This window comes from Suricata suricatta, chromosome 6 (genome assembly GCF_006229205.1).
Source record: "Suricata suricatta isolate VVHF042 chromosome 6, meerkat_22Aug2017_6uvM2_HiC, whole genome shotgun sequence".
In the NCBI taxonomy this organism is placed as follows: Eukaryota; Metazoa; Chordata; class Mammalia; order Carnivora; family Herpestidae; genus Suricata; species Suricata suricatta.
The window spans coordinates 22,831,243-22,852,111 of NC_043705.1; the positions used below are offsets into that span (position 1 = coordinate 22,831,243).

Sequence of the window (20,869 nt, forward strand, 5' to 3'; positions counted from 1 at the left end):
GAGAACAATGCCATTAAGGCACTGGCCATCAGGAACTGAAGGACAGCAATCCAGGAGAGTGCAAAAACAAGCGCTGAGCCTTACCTCTGCCCCAGTTTACTGCCTGAAGAAAATCTCCAGGCGGTCACGTAAGGGGTCGGGGGGGGGGGGGGGAGACAGAGGTGGGGCTCCCCAGTGCTCCGGAGCGGACGAGACAGGTGGGGTCCAGGAAGGTGCAAGTGACTGGAGCTCAATCTTTCACAAGCTTCAAAAACAGACAAATAATTTCCAGCTCTTTCCACGAGACCAGTTTAACATTAATACCAAAACCTACCAAGGGTATTACAAACAGGGATATTAGAAATCATCTCTCTTGAACACAGATGTAATACCTTAAGTAAAATACCGCAACACCAGTCTAGAAATACAAGCTGTATCTATATATCTTGTCTATGTGTCTATAAAAACAAGATACCATAACCAAGTGGGGTTTTTTCTAGCAAAGCGGATGGTGAAGTGGGGAGCAGGTGTGGAAGAGGGAGGGGTTAACACTAGGAAATGTATGAACTAACCAACCACACTAACAAACACAAGAAAAATAATTCTTTCATCCACAGATTCAAGAAAAGCATTTGACAAAATTCAGTACATGACAAACCCACTTACCTAATTATAAATAAAAGGAAACACCCTAAATTCATAAAAAATACTTACAAAAACACCATAGCAGTCATTCCGATCAATGGTGAAATGTACAATTTACCCCCAAGATCAAGAACAAAGACAGGAATGCCACCCTGACCACTTGTATTCAACAATGTACCAGCACTGTAACCGGTGCAATTAGGTGAGAAATGAAATGCTAAATGACTGGAAAGAAATAAAAGTCAATATGAGCACATGAGGAGTGAAAAATCCAGAAGAATCACAAACTTAGAATAAATTAAGATTGCTAGGTACAGGTCATTATAAAACTACTGTATTTCAATATTCTAGCAACAAATTAAAAAAAAAAAGATCTTTAAAAACACTTCACAGAATAGAGTATCCAAAAGGCCAATAAGTATTTGAAAAGATGCTCAGCATTATTAGTCATTGTGAAAATTAAAACCACAGCAAGATATCAGGACTCACATCACAACGTCTGAAATGAGAAAAATGAGAAATACGAAGTTTGGTAAGGACGATAGGAATCCTAGTCCGTAGACACTTGGAAAAACCACAGAGTGATGTGGCGGCCACAGAGTGCTTCTGGGGTGGCCGATACCCCCGGTCTTTGCCCCTCAGGTTCTCCTGGAGGATGGCAAGGAGGCTGCAGATTCTGGGTCCCCGATATCCCACAAAGCAGTGTGCATCAGCTTCCTGGAGTTACAGTAACAAAGGATCAAAAATTGGGTGTCGTAATTAAAAGAGGCCAGAGGTCCAAATCAAGGTGTCCTCCCGAGGTGTTAGGAACCATCTCCTCTCCTGGTTCCTGCAGGCTGTTGGCATCCTTCCGCTCCCGGCCACACCTGCCGTCTTCACACTGCCTTTTCCAGGAAGTCTATTTTTTCCTTGTAGTTTGTCTCTCTTACAAAGACAACTCTAGGGCTCCTCCAGATAATACAAAGTCATCTCAACTCAGAATGCTCACTTACATCTGCAAAAAGGGTGTTCTCAAATGCCAAGGAACATCTGCAAGTTCCAGGGATTAGGGGTTGTTATTTCTGGGTGGCCATTACTCAACCTATTTATTACATCTGTGTTTAAGATTTTCTAAGTAGAGGAATGAACTAGGCACACCGCACAGATGCTCAGGGTAAGGATCAGCCTGGGAAACCTGGTGTGTGTGCTGGGGGAGAGAGAAGCCTTACCTATCATGGAAGTAGTAGTCTCTGGGTACAGACTGAAGACTGGAAAAATTTTGGAAAGGAATGCTAAAGCCTAATTTCCTCCATCTCTGCCAAGGTCTCCTAGGAGCTGATCCCACAAAAGAAACCGCCGCACTTATTGCAACTTGAGGGGTGGGCGGTGGGCACGCTCTGCTGGGCCAGGCCAGCTGCCCACCCAACGTGCACGCTTCCGTCCTCACTGAAAGGAATCAATTGCTCAGCTAAAAAAGTTCACTTCCCGGGCACCTGCCGGCTCAGTCGGTTCAGTGTTCGACTGTGGATATCGGCTCAGGTCACGCTCTCACCGTGGTGTGTGGCCTCGAATCCCGCCTCGGGCTCCAGGCTGAGCCTGCTTGGATCCTCTCTCTCCTCCTCTCCCAGACCTCCACACCCCAGCCCCCGCCACATCTCTCTCTCTCTCACAAATAAACATTAAAAAAAAAAAAAAAAAAAAAAAAAGCTCATTTCCCATGTTTCCTTTCAGCTACCGGTAATGTGACACATTTCTGACTAGTAAGATAAAAGGAGAAATATCAAGTGGAGCTTCTGGAAAAGCTGCTGTTTTGCTAATAAAAGGAGACACATGTTTGCACCTTTCTCCCTAAGCCCTCCTACAAAACACACTTGATGTCGAGAGGTGTCAGTGTCCTGACAAGGGCCCTGAGTCCCTGACAGCACAGTCACCTGATTAGCCCGGGACAGCCTGATGGGGAGTAACCAGTGTTGCTTGGTTATAATCAAGCACACTTCAGAAAAAAAATTTTTTTTAATGTTTTCATTTTTGAGAGAGATAGAGAGAGAGGGGAGGGTCAGAGAGAGAGGGAGATACAGAATGTGAAGACAGGCTCCAGGCTCTGAGCTGTCAGGACAGAGCCCGAAGCGGGACTCGAACCCACGAACCATGAGATCATGACCTGAGCCGAAGTCGGACTGAGCCACCCAGGCGCCCCCAAGCACACTTTTTAAGACTCATACGACAGGTGGTATTTTATAGACACTACAAAGTCAACAATAACTGGATCATTCCAGTATCTCTAGAGATGTGAAAAGTAAGCCCTTCACACCAATGCTGGTCCCAGACTGGCCCTCTTGAGTTATCTGTGTCCATTCATTTGTAATAACGTACAGAGAAGGTTAATGTAGATTCTTTATTTATTCCACCAATGTATTAGTAGATATGATAATAATAAACGGTACTTTTACATTCTCTTAACCAAAAATATAACAAATATTTACATTCAGTAAAAATACAAAAAGCATACAGAGGCACTGTCTTTCTAAAAGACATAAGTTTAAGAGGTATCAAAAAATAGGAGACAAACATTGCTCGTTACAGGATGCTTTACAATCACTGAATTGTGCAGTATAATTGCATTTGATTATTATAACTGTGCAGTTTTGTTTTGTCGTTTTCTGATAAGCTCTCATGTTTCTATTTCAAAAGATCAAGTACAACTGCATTCTGTGTATCAAAAATAAAGAAGCCTTAAAAAGCACAACAAAAGCTAAAGATGAACTGGAGTTCAAGTTTAAATCTGAAAATGTACTGTGACACTTTTTTGAAGATTTATCCCTTTCTTCTAGCCTTTAAGGTACTGCTAAAGGGATACATCTACTTTAATATCACATTTTTTAGAAACTTAAAATGTATCAGAATAATCATCATTGTTTTAAATATACAAGGAAACTCTCTCCTTCTTTTTATAGGAGAGAGAACACCTCATAAAAATTAGGCTTGTTCTTGGAAATCCTCGTGATCACTGCCACATATTCTGGTCTGGGAGAGTCTCAAGGAGGTGACACAGATGACGAGTGTGACTCACACCCTGATGAAAAACCAGTTAAGTCTTTTTTCTCCCCAAAGATCAGATTCAAAGTAATCAGTCGGAGGAACTAAGAATCTACTACTTAAACCTTTATGGAAGGATAAACTGGATTTACTCATTGTTCAAATCTTCCATTATGAAGAAACGGTTCTGTTAAACCTGATTTGGCAAAACCTTTGCACCGAGGGTTTACTTCAGTAAATCCTGACAGATTCAGAGGTGAGGTGGGATGAGGGCACTATTCACTTTATTAAACTTATAAAATAAAAACAAAATCAAATGGGGATTTAGAACTGGAGCAAATACAGGTTAAGGCTTCTCTTGTTCTAGTCATGTAACAAACTAAGAGAAGGCAGAAATGTTCCCTAAATTAAAATTAAAATATAAAAATCGGTATTCCACGAGTTCTCGGGGGACACACACATAGCACACTACAAAGCATTTGGCTTTAGTTCCTGATCACTGTGAACTCAGACACTCACAGCGGCAGCCAGACACAAAGTCCGCTACGAGGCGCAGCCCCAAAGCACGGCCTCTCTGTGCAACACATGACTGACACCATTAAGGACAAAGACGGGTAAGGCTCCATATGATTTCAAACACCTGCAAATAAACAGATATTTCACAAACGGTGCAGTTTTTCTGGGGAAAGAGGGATGAAGTAGAATAAATAAACGTGACAAAAAAGTGACTGTAACCGAAGTAGCTTTCATTTTCTTTGTTTGGCTCTGGACATAAAACAATAATCTGTAAATCAGTGAAGGAACATTTTTTTTGTGATCAAAGGACCAGTATTTATAGGTTGAATCACTACAGTGTGACTTTCAAACCAGGATTTTTGACCCAGGCCATTTTCCACGTCAAGAGACCAAGAAAGCTAGAGAGCCAATTAGCCTCATCCTAACACACTTGCGGGTCAGATTTTTAAGGCTTTAGGTTTCAGATTGACATTTTGGGCCTTCCCACCCCCAAGAAAGTTTTCAGATTAAGCTATTTTTCCTACAATAAAGAGACAATCATTCCACCTGGAAACGACTCATGATTTTAAAATGAAGGGGACCCGGCTGGCGAGGCGCCTAGCGGGCTCAGTCAGTGGAGCACGAACCTCAGTTCAAGCCCCACAGAGGCCAGGGAGTCTACTTAACAACAAGTGCAAAGCGGGGTGGGGGTGGATAGGGAAGAAGAGGGGGAAGTGACAGCTACGAAAAAAGGAAGAAACCAAGTCTTGAAAAGGAAATCACAAACCAGCTGAATCCTACATTCATATACGGACAACTACCACTCACAAGTAAACCCATTTTGGCTCCAAGTTGATGTGGGCAGTTGGGCAGTGCGCGTGAATGGCTTTGGCTTTTTTTTTTTTTTTGGTAGTCACAGAAGTTAATTAAGCTTTCACCTGCATTTACATTTAAAAACAAATGATAAAATTTAAACTTAAGTTAACAGAAAACACTGTATTTAGTTTGTAAAAATGTGTAAGGTCTGGGTTATCCAGTAAACAGTCACCGAAATTTTAGTTAAATACTTAAGAACACCATGCCCAACAGACAGTTAACACACACAGATCTCTTTCCTCTCAAGGGCTTAACCTTCGAACCAAGAGAGAAATCATTCCCATAATTCCAGCTCCTCTGTCCCCCCAACATTTTCAACCACTCACTACCTTGGCGCACTCATGAGCACTCATGAGGGGCTGATGACCGCAGCGGCAGGGAGGCTGCACATTACATAAAGCTTAATTCATCTCCATGATTACACACCAATGACTGCATTTCCTTCTTAAAAAGAACTCCATATCTGAGCACTGAAAAACTTTTGGGTTTCTGGGGAACTCTCTAGAACCCATTCTCTGCTTAACAGATTTGTACTTTCGTTAGATGCAGCAGGACATTCACTTCAGAAAGGGTTGGTATACATGTTTAAGGAAAATTTCGTTCTCTAGAGATGAGGGTGGCTACCGACCTAATGAGAGCCTCCCTCCCCCAGGACTGGTAAGAAACCCCGCGGCGGCATCCCCTGGCCTTCCAGATCAGCAGACGGCGGTGTCGCCCTCCTAACACCTCAACCACAGAGAGCTTCCTTCCTCCCGCAAATGCTGACCCTGCACTGCACTGGTGCGAAAGACCAAGCTCATGTCTGTATACATTACGCATATCATCCCGTAAAGAGGACTTCAGTTTGGTCAGACCAGAGACAGTTTTACGGCCTAAAACAAACATCCACTAATGACAGCTCCCCAATACAAAGAAAACCACCAAATGTGTAATAATAAGTTACTTTTCAAATACACAAGAATATCCTTGGTATTGGCAGACATTGTGAATTTGTCCATTACCCCAAGCTATGGCTTGGAAATACTACCACTATTCTTTTAAAAATAACTTTTTAAAGAAAAGTCTACACTGATCTACACAGGGAGGACTCTGAGTTTCAATGTGTTCCAGTAACTGTGGTCCCAAGGCAGGTATGGTGTAGGACGTGAGGACTGGTCTCCAGGCATGACATCCATAGCTGAGCAAACTAGGCGTCTGCAAAGGTTAAAGGAAAGGAAGCATAACTCAGGGCTATCTCCTTGCTCAGGGCACCGGGAACGAGACCTCTGGGTTAGCAGCAGCAGCAAGCTTCTTGGTGGCAACGGCCTGCGGAATCACGAGGTGGTTCTGCCCACTCCTTCCCCGACGACTTTCGGTAAACTTCAAACGGGTCCTCCAGAGACTAGACCGCCGAGACCTGTTCATTCTCTGGAAACCGTAAAAACACAAGGAAGCGGTAGATGAGGCATATTAATAAAGATCAACTTACAGTGGAGCTACCTGTTTAGACAGTTAGTCAATTTCAACAAAGAAATTCTCTCAAACATCCCATGAAGGTCCCGATTTTACTATGACTTTTGAGGGTTGATCCCACTGAAGGCAACCAACTGCAATTTCCTTTTTCATCTCTTCATTTCCCTACTGTTTAAAAGGATAAAATTTCATTTATTAGCAAACCACTTTTTAAAATACCGCCTCAGCTGCAGTCAGTCAAGAGTTTTGCTAGTAAGAGGACCAACATCAGCGGCATGATTTCAGGTCACTCAGCACTCTGACACTTGCACTTTGGAGTTTTCATGCAGTTAGGGGAGACACAACTCCACAAAAGTCAATCAAGTGCCCCCTCTCGAATTTGTCAAATATGAGAATACCCTATGTGAGCCAGAAGAAAGGTGCAGGGCACACAGAACCAGGCAGCTTGGCTCTCCGTTAAAAAAAATACACCCCTGTATTTAGGGATTTCTTTCTTTAACAGAGATTTACTTACAAGGCATTTTACACGTAAACCTTAATGATTAGGTAAAATAAAAGAGTAAAGATAAATTAATGTATTCAGCAAATCATTTAAGACCCATTAAGGTAGTTTGTCAACATACCATCTGCTTCGCTATCTGCGTCAGTCACATCTGCTAGTTTAGGATGGGGTGGTTGTTGCAAAACATGCCTCTGAGGCTGAGTTACAATCTTCGATGGAACACAGGCCACGGGGCTGCTACCGGGAGAGGCTGGTGGCAGTCTAGAGAGGCTGTTATGCATCATCTTTGACCTCTGCACTGCCACACTATAATCTGGAGGTTTTAGGTGTAGGTGGGGTCCTTCCTTTAGGTCCGCTAAAGAAATGCCCATGTATCCTGGAGGAGTGGGAGGCGGCTCCCTATACCTATCCTCCTTCCTGGGTGAGGTGACACAGTACACTGGCATGAAAAATAAGCAATGGAAATGTTAATGAAAAATGTAAGAAATGAAAAAAAAACCATACTGAAACTTATTACATTGACAAAACAGAACTCAAAACCAGACTAAATGAATAAATATACTTGAATACAATGACACTTTATAAAAACACACTATTTTAAAACTTAATATTTAAACCCGTTTTCAAACACATAAATTACATGAGGTCTCATAAACAAAAAGAGAGTCACAGAGAGCAGAATGCAATGACGCCACGACAGGCCCCTCTGCACCCGTCTGAGGATGATGGAGTCGGGAGCCCTCCGCGGTCCACCTGGAGCATCTCCACTGTCACAGGAAGGCCGTCGGGGCCTCCACTTCAGGTATGTCCTACCCTGTCCCCGAGCCACAAGCCACTGTTTCATGGCCTCCCGGGTGGGCTGTCAGTCCTGGCATACCAACAACTTTAACTTTCCAGGAAGGAGAGGTCCTAATTCCTTCAAGAACCTTCCTTCCAACTTCTGATCTGTGACTAAGTGAAGAAAAAAAGTAGCCATCATTTTAGGAAATTCATCATAATGTCCACTGATTTTTAGTGGACATTAAAAATAACTGTGACCTAAAAAAAAAATAATTTTGACTTAAAATCCCTTTCCCTAAGTCTATAAACATAGGGACTAAGGCAAAGTTTCAAAAAGCATCTGAAATGAATTAAAAAATAAAAAAAAAGAAGGAAGTTCCATGAAATTAAGAGAGATTTACAGTATCTAAGGGACAGATGGCTCTGAATATCTTGATGATGTAAATGGCTTTTAAAACACAAACATTACATATATAAGCATAATAAATTAAAAAGGACCATTAATAATTCTAACATTAACTCTTTTAGAGGATCAATTCGCCCATACTAAAATTTCTACAAATGTACCAGCAACATCTGCATGTAGTATCAAGATCCTAGAGGATTTCCTTTCCTAGCCGAGAGGATGGGGCAGAGCACAGGTTGTCAAGACCAGGAAGACAAGAGTGAAGAATTTAAGTAATTTGCCCAGAGTCATCTAGAAATGAAATACAAGATTCTTAAAAATCTAATTTCCTAAGTGGAGAAGAGATTAATTTTATATCCTTACACACACGTTTATATATCCATACAGTAGTTACCTAGAAGAATTTAATAAAAAAAAATCCTTGGAAAAAAATGAATGGGCTAAAAATCCCAATCTGCAATGCAATCTGACAAGTAAAAAATATACTACAAATGTGCTGCTATAAAAATCAGTACATCTTTCACATTCTTAGTAATTTAAATTGACTTCAGGAATATTTTACAGAGAATATGATTCATAATATAGTCATTCCATATAAGTAGAAAAGCAGGGGCTATTATATGCCAATATTTAAATAACTCCAGGAAGAAGTAAAAACATGTATCTGAGGGCTAAATACTACAAGGATACATGTATCGGAGAGCTTCGTGTGGTCAGAATGGAGCCCACAACAGGAGTCGGCACATCCACGCGGTGTGCTAGGAGGGAACAGTGAAAATTTGGACTTTCTAGACACTATTTCCCTCACTTTTGCTATCTAAAAATAGTAAAGTTTCTACCATTTGTACAAAGCAAGTGTGGTCCAAACAATTCATGAGGTGACAAAGAGAACAATCCCTTCATTACTACTTCACAATAATACAGTCTGTTCTTAATGAAACCGGAGACCTCAGAAACGAAGACAAACAAAACTGTCCCCTTAATTAAGTACCTTCATACCAGTCTTTTCATTTTAATAGGCTTGAACGCATGCCCCCAAACCCTTGAGAAATCATGAACTTTTTGAAAATAACTTCTTTGTAGAGGGCAGGAAGAGAGGCTGGAGAGAGAGATGGCGGATTTGCAAGAGGCAACATACCCCAACGCCGTGTTTTGCTACTTACTCTCTCAGTGCTGTATTTATGACAAAGAACACACAACTTACCAATCAAGCCCTTTTCTGTACTTGAAGTAACAGTTTTATAAACTGGGTCAGTGCCATCCTTGGGGTCCAAGCCTTCAGAGGACTCAGGCGGGGTGCTCTCCAACACTCTCCTCTTAACCGTCCCATAGTTTGGTTCATATGTGTCAGACAGAGAACTGGAAGAGGCCCAGCTCTGTCTCATCTGATTAGCCTCTAGGCTTCCTTTACATTGACCACAAGTTCTAGAGCAGCCTTTAGGACAGGAATAGGGCTCACAGTCAGGAGGTTCAACTTCAACAATGGGGCCATCGAGATGGGTCTGTCGGTAAGAGTTCAAAAAATCCCAGCCTTTTGGGTTTGGAAGGCTTTGGAAGTTGTCATGGGAGCTGCTTGAACAGGAAGTCCAACTTCCACGACCACTATCGGCTGCTTCTAAAATGATATGTTCATGAGAAATCTCTTCGTTACTCACAGAAGATGAGACCGCTAAGCTCTTGACTAGAGATGGCTTTGACATTGTCCACCTAAAAAAGTTAAGGATACACAATTAAAAGTAATTTACTGGGTTCCTGGAAAAACCTCCCGCCCAATACAAGTATTAGTGCCTACAAAAGACTACAGAACATGTGTCATAAATGTTAAATACGAAAATAATCTTTTGAAAAAAAATGACACTGTAATTAATCATCACCTAACCTCTATTCCCATTAATATTAGTATTTAGCTAGAAACATACATGGAAGAAACTCAAATACTTAGCAAGATTACCTAAGCATTTTCTTAAGCTTTCTTAAGTAAATGAAAATGAAAAATGAGGTCTGAAATGAATAAAATTACACATTTTCATCCTTGGTCAATATAATGCTAGATTCTCTACATGGATTCAGAACAAAGAATTCTCAACTATAAGAACCATGTTTGGTTTTCCAGTTTAACTCTGAGATTAGCCTACTACAATGCCAAGTAAAGAGTAACTCCCTGACTAACAACTATTAAATGATTTCTATTATTTATAGCAGGGGGTCCTCAAATTAAGGCTCAGGGGCCAAGTCAGGCCAACAGCAGGTTTCTGCATGGTCTGGAGCAAAGCATGGGTTTTTACATTTTAGAGTTTAAACCAAATATTCCAAAGAATTTGAGACAGAGAATGATGCAGTATGAAAAGCCCAAAATATTTACTATCAGGCCTTTGCCCCCTCACCTCTAAACATGTTTGTGAACCCCTGATTTATAGTATAGGGCAGGTGTGGGCAAACGAGAGCCCCAAGTCGAATCCAACCCCTGGCCTATTTTTTAAACAAAATTTTACTGGCACACAGCATGCCTATTTGTTTATGAATTCTATCATAGAACTGTCCTGGAGCAAAAATGTCAGGGTTGAGCAGTTGTGACAGAGAACTGATGGCATGCTGACATTATTTACTGTTTTAACTTTCACAGAAAGGTCTGCAAAACCCTGGACTAGCGAATCATACTTTAAAAATGTTTGCAAGTATGCTAATACTTAACTATTGTATCTTTAGTTTTTCATATTAAAGAATACCAGATTTAACATTATTTATCAGCTTAGAATCAACCTGCTCAATGTTTTCTCAAAGATTTCACTTTACGTGATTCTAAATTTAAATTTACAGTTTAAAAAAATAAAACCCTTCGGACTTCCATTAGCTGGTACTTCTTACTCTCCAGATCACACTTCCAGATCAAGGACTGTCCCTACTCCCTCAACTCATCTACACCACGTGCAGTACTGGGTGTACCTCCCATTACACCCTCTTTCTGAGCACTCTCTAACTTAACAGCCACAGTGCAAGAACCACCTCCCCCGTATCAGCAGTAGCTTCTGTAAGTTCTTATTAATTGAAAACATACATGATAGAAAGATACTTGAATTCACTAACACTTCAAAAATGAGCACCCACACATAAAACAGCACTTATTTGCAAATGCAATATAGAGAATATATGCTTGGTCCTCATATTATTTTAGGGATCCCCCTGCAACTACCCAATGGGGAAAGGGAGTGTCTGAGGCCAAGCTGGGAAGCACTGCTTGCAGTGGCCACTCGGCTTGGGTTTTGTGATATCAACACAGACAAATGTATTTTTACCCAGGGCCCAGCTGACTATGGTCTCCTATCCCTGAGGAGTGTTCTGTTTTTTCTAATGGCCCAGCAGATTCAGGGACCACCACAGCCTGTGAAGAACACCGTTCATCCTGCAGAGCTGTAGACATGGAGTCAACAGAACAATTGCTCACAATGCTGGATCGTGAAGAAATTTCGCTATGGCTGGAGTCAGACAAGTTGTCAGATTTAGTTGATGGTGTAAGCGTACAACCTGAACGAGAAAAAAAAAGTGATCAAACTACAAAACAAGGAAACAGGTAGGGGTAGGTGGTCAGGGAGAAGACAAAGCATAAAAACAGCAAAAGACAGAGTGAGTAGCAGTGTCCCAGTTTCCAGCTCTGTGGCTGTGAAGACCCCAACCTCCTATACGCCTTCCCTGTGTATTCACTCACATGCCCATCTATCCTGTACCAACCCACCTCCAAACTCAACAAATCCGAAGTGAAAATCCAGTACTACTGAGGAAACTAGTCCAAATATGTATCTGCCCCATGTTCTCACATAGTTATGAGCATTTAATAAAACAAGAAGAAATTAGATGTATTTCAAAATAGTAAAAAGCAGACATCTTGAATTTCTCAACTTCTTTTTAACCCTGTGTCTCCTTCTTTAACATAAATATTTCATGGCATGATCTGAATGTCTAGAATATCATCTTGAGGTAGGGGGAGGGGAGGGGAATCAAGACTCAAGAGAAAGAATTCTATTTTTGCTTTCTCCAACTACATATACTTACCCCAGACATGCTGCTTAATACCTAAGGAGCCTAAGCCCCAAGATGAAAGCAATTATTTTCATACTTTTAAATAAATATGGATTTAATCTTATACCTGGTTTCCTTTTTCTTCATCAACTTTGAAGAATACTGCATTAAACAGCAAAACTGACAAATATATAAAAATGTGTTCTGAAAAAAAGAACAGCATCTGCCTGTTTTAAATTGTTCTATGACTTACTGCACAGCAGATATAGCAAGAGAGATTTTCTTTTGCATTCTCTGGAATAAAGGGGGTAGAGATGGAATGAGATGGAGGCATCCAAAAATAAATCTGCAGCATGACAGGTAAATGTACACTGTGTCTGTTTTGGTAACTGTTAGAAAAGTAAACAAAACCTCTTTTATTTAGAGATAAAAGAAAATGCCACAGTAATCCCAACAAGGAGTAGGTCTCAAAGAAGCAAACAATTATTTTCCTGCTCACTGGACAAATGAGGTTCAAGAGATACATGACTTTCAGGACAACCCCTAGAAATCTCATTAAGATAAAGTATAGGTTTTATATTCACATATAACTCAAGTCACTACAGAAAAGATTTTTGAACAATAACCATAGAGTAGTTCTACTAATTATTTCAAAAAGAAAAATTAAGACCAAGAATATGACTAATTTATATTTGGTTTACGGGACCAACCAGGCACAGGACAAGTTGAAATAAGTCAGTCTTTTGACCTCTGACAACTGACTGCTACTTCTCAGTGCCCTTTATGAACTGACTGGTAATTTTCAAGTGCACCATGAAAATGGATGTAGTAAATTTTAAAAAGTATATAAATGTAAATATATGTAAGTTCTTCCTCAAAAGAAAAAATCATTGCTCTTTTATCTTAGGGGATGGACCTGCTTTACGATTTAAAAAGTAACTGCATCCCTATGTCTGTCAGACATTATTTCTCAAATGTAATCAGTTCTAAGAATCTCCTGGAAGGGTTGTTTATATATATATTCTTGGGCTCATTTCTGGATATTCAATATTTATGAGGTTTGTGGTAGACACAGGAACTGTATTTTTACCAAATTTCCACACGATTTTCACTTGCTATTCCTCCGCTGGACCAGAGATTTATATGAAAAACGGATAAAATTAAAAGTGTGGACAAGACACAGCTCCTTGCCTTCTTTTTCCTTTAGCATGTAAAGCAGTTACAGTAATAAGAGCAATAAAATTCTCTGAGGCAAAGGTGGTAATCCGATCATTACTGGGTATTCTAATGAGAAAGTAAATACTGATTTCTAAAAAGTACCTGTACTTATTTCATTCACAGAACCAGCAGCTATCAGTAGGAAATAAAGCCAACTACAGAAAACAAGAGTATAAATTTTACTAACATGAGGAAAGTAACACGTACAAATAAGGCACTTCATATAAATATGACTTTGTTGCTAGAGTACCTTTAACACTGGTCATAAAATGCCTATATAAATCATATTATACACTAAGTTTTCTGCATAGAATTTGTTTGATAAGTAACTTAAGCTACATTTACATTGATAAATGAAAACAAATTTCACACTAAAATTAGGTAACGAACTCCATCAGATTGTCTTTCTCCTTTTAGACTTGAATCGCGTATAGAAGCAGTTTAAAGTGTTACTGTGGCCTCGGCTATTTGAACTGAAGATGTCTTTCCCTTTCTCATCTTTGATGTTGCTTCCAACATCCTTCACTTTCTCACAGCTTTCTGTAGCTTGATTGTGATCTGCGTCCTCTTTTTTGCTGTTGGCTAGCCTCTCCCTTGAAAGAGTTCTTTCCCTAAATCTTCTAAACGGGGACGTCACTCTTTTTCTGGCTGTGTTCTCACAACTTGTCCTGTCTCTATCCTCCTCAGTGGCTTTCTCGGTCCTGTCTGTCCTTTTGGCTGTGCTCCTGGTAATCTGAAGGATTTTCTTTTGCAAGTAAACCCCGCCTATGCCGGGGCAGCTCTGGCCACTGCTCTTGGTGCTGGACTCACGGGGAGGGGATGAGGAGGACCCTGAGAGGCGCAGCAGGATGCTGAGATCAGACAGAATACTGCCAACTGGAGGGAGAGATGCAAAAACCCTGTCACGGTCAGTTAATTCTTTCCAATTAATCACAATTAGTTTGGTTTCTGTTACAGAATATTCAAACATTTTAACAATACTGGAAAAATTGAAATCTAGTAATGTATTTTTTTTAAAGGATAGAAGTCTACAATATACCGTAAATACTGCAGCCATTGCAAAACAGAACATGGGAGTAAAATTACCTTAATCAGAACAAGCTGGTAACAAAATATGGTTGCAAGTAAGCCAAGGTGGTAAAATCATAAGGAAAAATATGACAAGACGATCAGGTAACCAGATTTATCTCTCAAAAGTAACTAAGTCTGGAATTTTCAGGCAGATTCTACTAATGAAAAGCTTGGTAAAAACCAAACGGCACATATAAATAGTAAGTACAACGTAAGTATTTATAAAGCACACTTTCTGACCCTGTTTCAGCTCCACGGTGGAAAGTTTCCTTATGTACTGTGGAAGATGAAGGGTACGGCTGCCTGATGTCTCATTTTTTAAAATTTCTTACTTAACAAATTCCCCCTATAAAAAATCATGAAGATAGGCTTATTTCCTTAAATGTTAAAAAAACAGAAAACGAATTCCAAAGTTTAGCAAGAACCAGAGACAGATCCCACTAATGTACTCTTGGTTTAATAACATTTTTGTTCAATTACAGACTACTGGCAAGATCATATCTATGGAAACAAGAAGAAAATCTATTTAATTGGCTGGGATTTTGATAAAACATATAAGAACAATTAGAAACGGTTTTAAAGATAATAACCTCTTTAAGGTTTCTAAAGATTCTTAACATGCTCTGACAGGCTCCCAAAGCTATGGATATCAAGGTCAACTGCTGGCCACATTCTGAAAGACACCGTGGTGAAGACTCGCTATGGGGGAAATTCTTGTTCTCACAAGTCACGTGACATTCAGGCACCGGGAAGAGACAGAGCGTGCCTCACAGAATCAGGTGTGAACTACATACCACAAGATCAGAGACCTGTGTTTTATAAACATAACTATTAATATATATTGTTTATATGTCCTCTTTAATTTTTACTAATCTTTTCTTAGTAAAATCTGGATGAAAATTCTAGCTTCTCTCAGCTGAGTTAGAATGAAGCTATGTTACCCTGGGAAGGCAGCAGGGCAGAGGACACACCTCACTTTACTAAACACTTACCATCTGTCAGGCTTTATAACTATTGTTTCGTTTAGCCCTTGTATGAGGTCCCTAAAATAGTTGGTCTTCGCTCCATCTTCCACACAGAAACCTGACCTTATAAATCAGCTGGGCATAGTAACCCAGCTACCGTGGGGAATACAGTCAGAATTCACTCTGGTCTGATACCACTTACCACATCGCTGCCACAAACATGGCAAGTAATTAAAAAAAAAAAAAAAAAAAAAAAAAGACCTTGCAAAAGTGAGCTCAAACTTAGAACATGGGAGCTGAGGAAAGCCCTGGAAGCGTCTCCTCCCTGCTAGAATTCGTAAGGTTTTCTTCCCCAACACCACATGCCCTGCTGTACTGTGACTATTTAAAGGTGTGATTCTTTCACATCCGGGAAGATGATGCCAGAACTAAGGAGCCTTTTTTTTTTTTTTTTTTACCAAAAAACACAAAAAACGTGGAGCAGCCAGTGTAAGAAATACACATACCATTTAAAATGCCACATGTGCAGCTAACATGAAATGGCATTTGCATACACACTGCCCAGGCTACTCCAGACAAAAAACGCTTCACTGTGAATTATAAAAACGTAAGTCAATGAACAAGAACGACTTCAGGTATTTTACATCAAGAGGTTCTAAGTGCGATGTAAAATCCACATGGCTGTTTAAATGCTGATTACTAAAAAGGGAATAATACTCCATTACTAAAAAAAGGAATATATCAACCTAAATATGTTTTTTTCCCTGAATTTTGTAGTTGGTTAAAACCAACTTCTTCTAGAAATTCTTGTTTTAAAATACTCCATAGAAATGCTTAAAAAATTGGAAATTTGAATACCACCACCAAGAATCTGCATAGAATCAACCGGCTGTGACTTCTGCCTCCATCCTTATCTCTGTGTGGCCACTCTGAACACAGAAGTCCTACCTGGAAAGCATCTGAATAATTCAATCTAAAACATCAAAGTTCAAAAGCTATTACGAGATATAGGTTTCTTCACTTTCTTTTATCACTAGAGACTGAAAAGCAAATTTTATGTCAGAAAATGTTTCTTGGTGTAAGAACTAGCTTAAACTGTTCAATCTTACCTTTGCGAGGGGAGCCTTGCGGAGATGCAGGAGGACTAGAATGTAAGGACGACGCCACGGAGATTGTATCTTCTGGATGTTTCCGACAACTTATTTCTTCAGTTGTCCCTAAAACTTTCTGAGGTAAGTTTGCACCTAAAAATAGAATCCAAGGCGCAAGTAAGCATCACTTCACAATGAAAGTATCTGTAAGGTCCCTAATATGCTACATAACTAAGGCCATGATGCACGATGGCTAGTGTAGTCAACCGAAATGTGTAAACGACAGACAGGGACTAAACGACTGGGCAATGGCATGCAGAGATTCTCACCTCTAGGTTACTGGTTCCAACTCAGCTAGTCAGCACAAACCACATTGTAACAGTTCTTTGTTGTCTGTTTTGTGGCTAAGGGGAACCGATTTAACAGTCTGAGTATAGTGCCCAGCCCCCACAATTGACACACTTGTCGGAAGTCTTAATAGAGAAGGCATGGATTCAAACTCTTCTCTCCCCTCTAGAGATGGCCTCTCCAAGTCAGGGCGAGGCACGTGGCCGGGGCAGGGTAGGGATGCTGGCACTGTCACTACCTGTGGGCATAAGGAAGAGGCTGCCGGGCTGCCAGTCCAGCCCTTTTCAACAGAACTAAAATCACATTACAGGATAAAAGTAGACAACAGAAAGAAAAATGAATTTATAGAAAGATAGTATGGAGCACGCTGGAAACATGCTGCAAAGTTCTATCTTTACTCTTGTCGAACAGCTGGTCCTGTTTACTGTAAGTCAAAGTTAGCACTGGTTTCACCATGCTGACATTTTTACGTTAGAGACCTTCTCTAAGAAAAGTCAGAGAGCTCCTGGCACTACTGTAATCAGTAAAGCCCGCCCCACTTTGACCGGCATTTGTCATAGTAACAAGCAGCCCTCTTTAACAATGCAGGAATTTAAATCATGGTGTGCTCATACTACTACTAAGTGCTTTTTTAATATGAATATGTTTATCACATAAATAATAGCCATATTACAACAAGCAAAAAAGGGGCTACTTAGAACAATACTGTCTCTTGAGTGATGACATTCAAGTAAGAAGCCAGACCCAGGACCTGTCCTATTTCTCACTAGACCAGCAAACTGATTGACTTCACCAGTTTTGCACCCAACTATCTCTTCATCTCCACAACCAACAAATTAGCTCGGGCTCTGAGCAACGTCCAGTTAACTGTTACATCGGTTTCCATTTGGACTTCCCATCTCCAGTCTCAGTGCCTCCCTCCCTACTACAGTCCTTCTCCAATATAAACTGACCATACTGCCCCCATCCCCCTGACCCCAGTCTCTACAATAGCTACCCGGACAACTGTCCTTAGGCATGCCATGTCATAATTTCAGCATACTGAGGACTTCACTTCTTGTCATCCTAGGAGGCTGTTTACTCTCACGGTTGAAAAAAAGCCCTTCAGGGCCCGTTAGCCTGGGCTCAAGTCCCAGCTCCATGACACAAGGGCAGTGTGTAAGTTACTGAGACCTTCTTTGTTTCCTCTGTAGAACGAGAGTACCGTCTATCTTACAGGGTTCTTATGAAGGTTAAATGAATATAATAAACTCAGTAAAGCGCTCGGAATGGTGTCTGGCACTCTGTAGGTGGGAGCTTTAATTATGGTAGTCTCTCAGCACTCGTCCTGCAGCTCTACACTCAGAAGCAGCAAACTGCCAGGAGCTCCTCGAAGATACCACATTTTCCCTTTGCTTGAAGCAATTTCTCTGTAATCTTGGCCTAATTACCTCCCTCTTGATCAACCTTTAAACTCTCCATAAAGCCTTCTCTGAAGTTCCACTTTATACTTAGCTCCGTGTGCCCCAGAAACTTCCCATCTTCTGCTCTTTTATATGTTCTGTAAATACTCTAGGCATAAAAGCACACACATTTTATTTAAGTTCCTGGGCTGGTGTCTACGGCACCAGAACGAAAATCTGGCAAAGGCAGGGCGTGGGGGCACTTCTTCTTCAACTTTGGATCTCAAAACAAAATCAAATTAAATTCAGAGTTCCACTAAATAGGTCCTGAATATATACTTCACGGGCTAAATACTAATGTTAGGAACCAAACTAAATTAAATGTAGGCTTCTTTTTTACATGGTCTAACAGAGAGGGGAGAGAGCATGGTCCATACTTTATATACTTTACAATCTCTTCTTGTCTCCTCACTAGGTTTTTGAGAAGTGATCATGAATGAAAAAACAACATACATTTTTAGAATAAATAACCTCATTCTCATAAGTTCCACGTGCATTAGGTAAGTGTTTGAATGAACCTCTGAATGCAGCAAATGCTTGGTACCTAAGCACACTGCTCCAAGTTTTCTGTTGCTAAGACTAGAGGAATTCCAATTATCAGCACTTAAGATATGTATGCTGTTATCAAATACCTAGAGGCAAACAAACATCTTTAAATTCATGAGTGATGATTAAATTATACAAACTATACTAGCTGATCTTCTAAGCATTTATATTTGTAATTATTTTTCATTCTAACTCCCCTGGAAATTTTAAGTAAATCAATGCAGTAATTGTGAATACTCACTTAATGTGGCGGGGTCCTTTGCTTGTCCCTTCTTCCTGATGGGGTGCAAATTAACAGCTGGCACTTGGAGTGCCTGGCTCACTCGGTGAGGCTGATGCAAATGTGCCTTAGCTGTTTGGCCCGCTGACCTCATAGGCACTGGAGACATCTCTGATGATTTGGCTGATCTTTTCTCATTGAAATTCTTAGTCACTAATAGAATACAGTAAGAAATATGTAACTGTGCCCTTTTTTAGGCAAGGTAATCACCAGTGACAATAAAAAATGACATTAAAACCATCTATTTTTTTTAACACAAAAAATTTTAACAGGTTAATTTTCCTAAAAATAATTTCATGCATTAGAAAATGTGACTTCTAAAATGTGTAGAATTAGGTGGTTAATTTCACTTCCTCCATACATTGTAAACCCATCAACTCACGAGGCTCCCTTTCTGCTGTCACACCGGCGGCCACGTGTGCGTCCTCTCACCTACACCACTGAAATACTTCCCTGACCGGGTCACTTCGAGTCTACGACTTCAGGCCATTCTCCACACAACAGCAGAGGGCCTCTTCCAACATGAAAATCGGACCATACCAATTTCCTTCTCCAAATGTTCTGCGCAAACCTTTAGATGACTTGTCACTACTCTTAAGGTTAAAGATGCAAAAAACTAAAACAAGGCCTATGAGGCCCTGTGTGATTGAGCGTAGGCCAACACTGGCTCTCTTAATACTGCACACTGGGCAGCAACCAAACAAGATCCCCTGTTTTATTTTCTCTAGCCATCCTGTATCTTTTCTTCACAGCATTGGTAATTGTTTGTCACAATACAATTACCTGTGTGATTAATTAATTAATGTTTCCCCCTGACCAGCACGTAACTAACACGAGATTATGGACTATGTATCTTGCTTACAACTATTTCCCCATGTGTGCGGTGACTGATACAAAACAGATGTTTGATGGGTATTTGCTGAGCAAGTGAAATTATTTCAATAATTATATACAGGAATACCAGAGAATTCTTTTATAAATTCATGGTTAGAATATTTGACAATAAATGTCAGAATTAAAAACTGAGAACTCTGACTTAAAAAAAAGCTGCTGCCTTTGTATAGCTCAAAGCAAGGAACAACTTCCTTTAGGTAGTACTTTCAATTCTTCAGCCAGTAATTCAGGATGGTTTCAATGTAGGTCCAATCTCAGCACTCCACAATTTTTTTTTTTAAGTTGATTTTTGAGAGAGATAGAGCATGTGCTGGGGAGGGATAGAGAGAGAGAGAGAGAGACACAGAATGCAAAGCAGACTCCAGGCTCCGAGCTGTGAGCACCCTGACGCAGGGCTCAAACTCATGAACAATGAATGAGATCACGCATGACCTGAGATGAAGGCGATGCTTAACCGACTGAACCACCGAGGTGCCCCCCACGATTCGTTTTAAACACCAAGATAAAAGCCAAGTTAGCATACTCAACCAGTCCCAGCATGGCTATAATAGTTACCTACTAAGCTTTTATTATCAGCATCTAAAGAGTTTATTTTGAGGGTTAAGAATTAGGAGACATCTCAGAAGTCAAAACAAAGGGACTCCTGGCGGATAATGTGGAGTGGCTCCTCAACTACTTTCGGTTAATGCCATGAAACCCTTTTCCCCCTTCTCTCAATACTAATCAGTTCTCAACTGACACTGTATTTTAATAAGCTTTAGTACAAGGAAAAGAAAAATCAAGAGACTACCTTAAAAATAGATACACATCATAATGCCAAGAGCCACATCATGATTTATTAGGAAAAACC

The 20,869-nt window shown here is 40.4% G+C and overlaps 1 protein-coding gene across 6 annotated transcripts in view; it reads right to left on the bottom strand.

The window, feature by feature from the left end:
* Positions 1 to 2,984: 2,984 nt before the first annotated feature.
* Positions 2,985 to 20,869, bottom strand: part of RAPGEF6 (Rap guanine nucleotide exchange factor 6) — a 188,897-nt gene continuing 171,012 nt past the window's right edge. For 3 of the 6 annotated variants that reach the window (XM_029941857.1, XM_029941858.1, XM_029941859.1), the window contains 6 exons: positions 19,087 to 19,278; positions 16,528 to 16,662; positions 11,444 to 11,672; positions 9,355 to 9,857; positions 7,086 to 7,403; positions 2,985 to 6,417 (listed from right to left, as the gene is read on the bottom strand). In XM_029941857.1, coding sequence (XP_029797717.1) covers positions 6,392 to 6,417; positions 7,086 to 7,403; positions 9,355 to 9,857; positions 11,444 to 11,672; positions 16,528 to 16,662; positions 19,087 to 19,278 — 1,403 coding nt within the window. In that variant the 3' untranslated portion in view covers positions 2,985 to 6,391. Of the gene's footprint in view, positions 6,418 to 7,085; positions 7,404 to 9,354; positions 9,858 to 11,443; positions 11,673 to 12,529; positions 14,259 to 16,527; positions 16,663 to 19,086; positions 19,279 to 20,869 lie in introns of those variants that run through there. The other 3 variants (XM_029941860.1, XM_029941862.1, XM_029941861.1) reach the window with 3 other exon arrangements.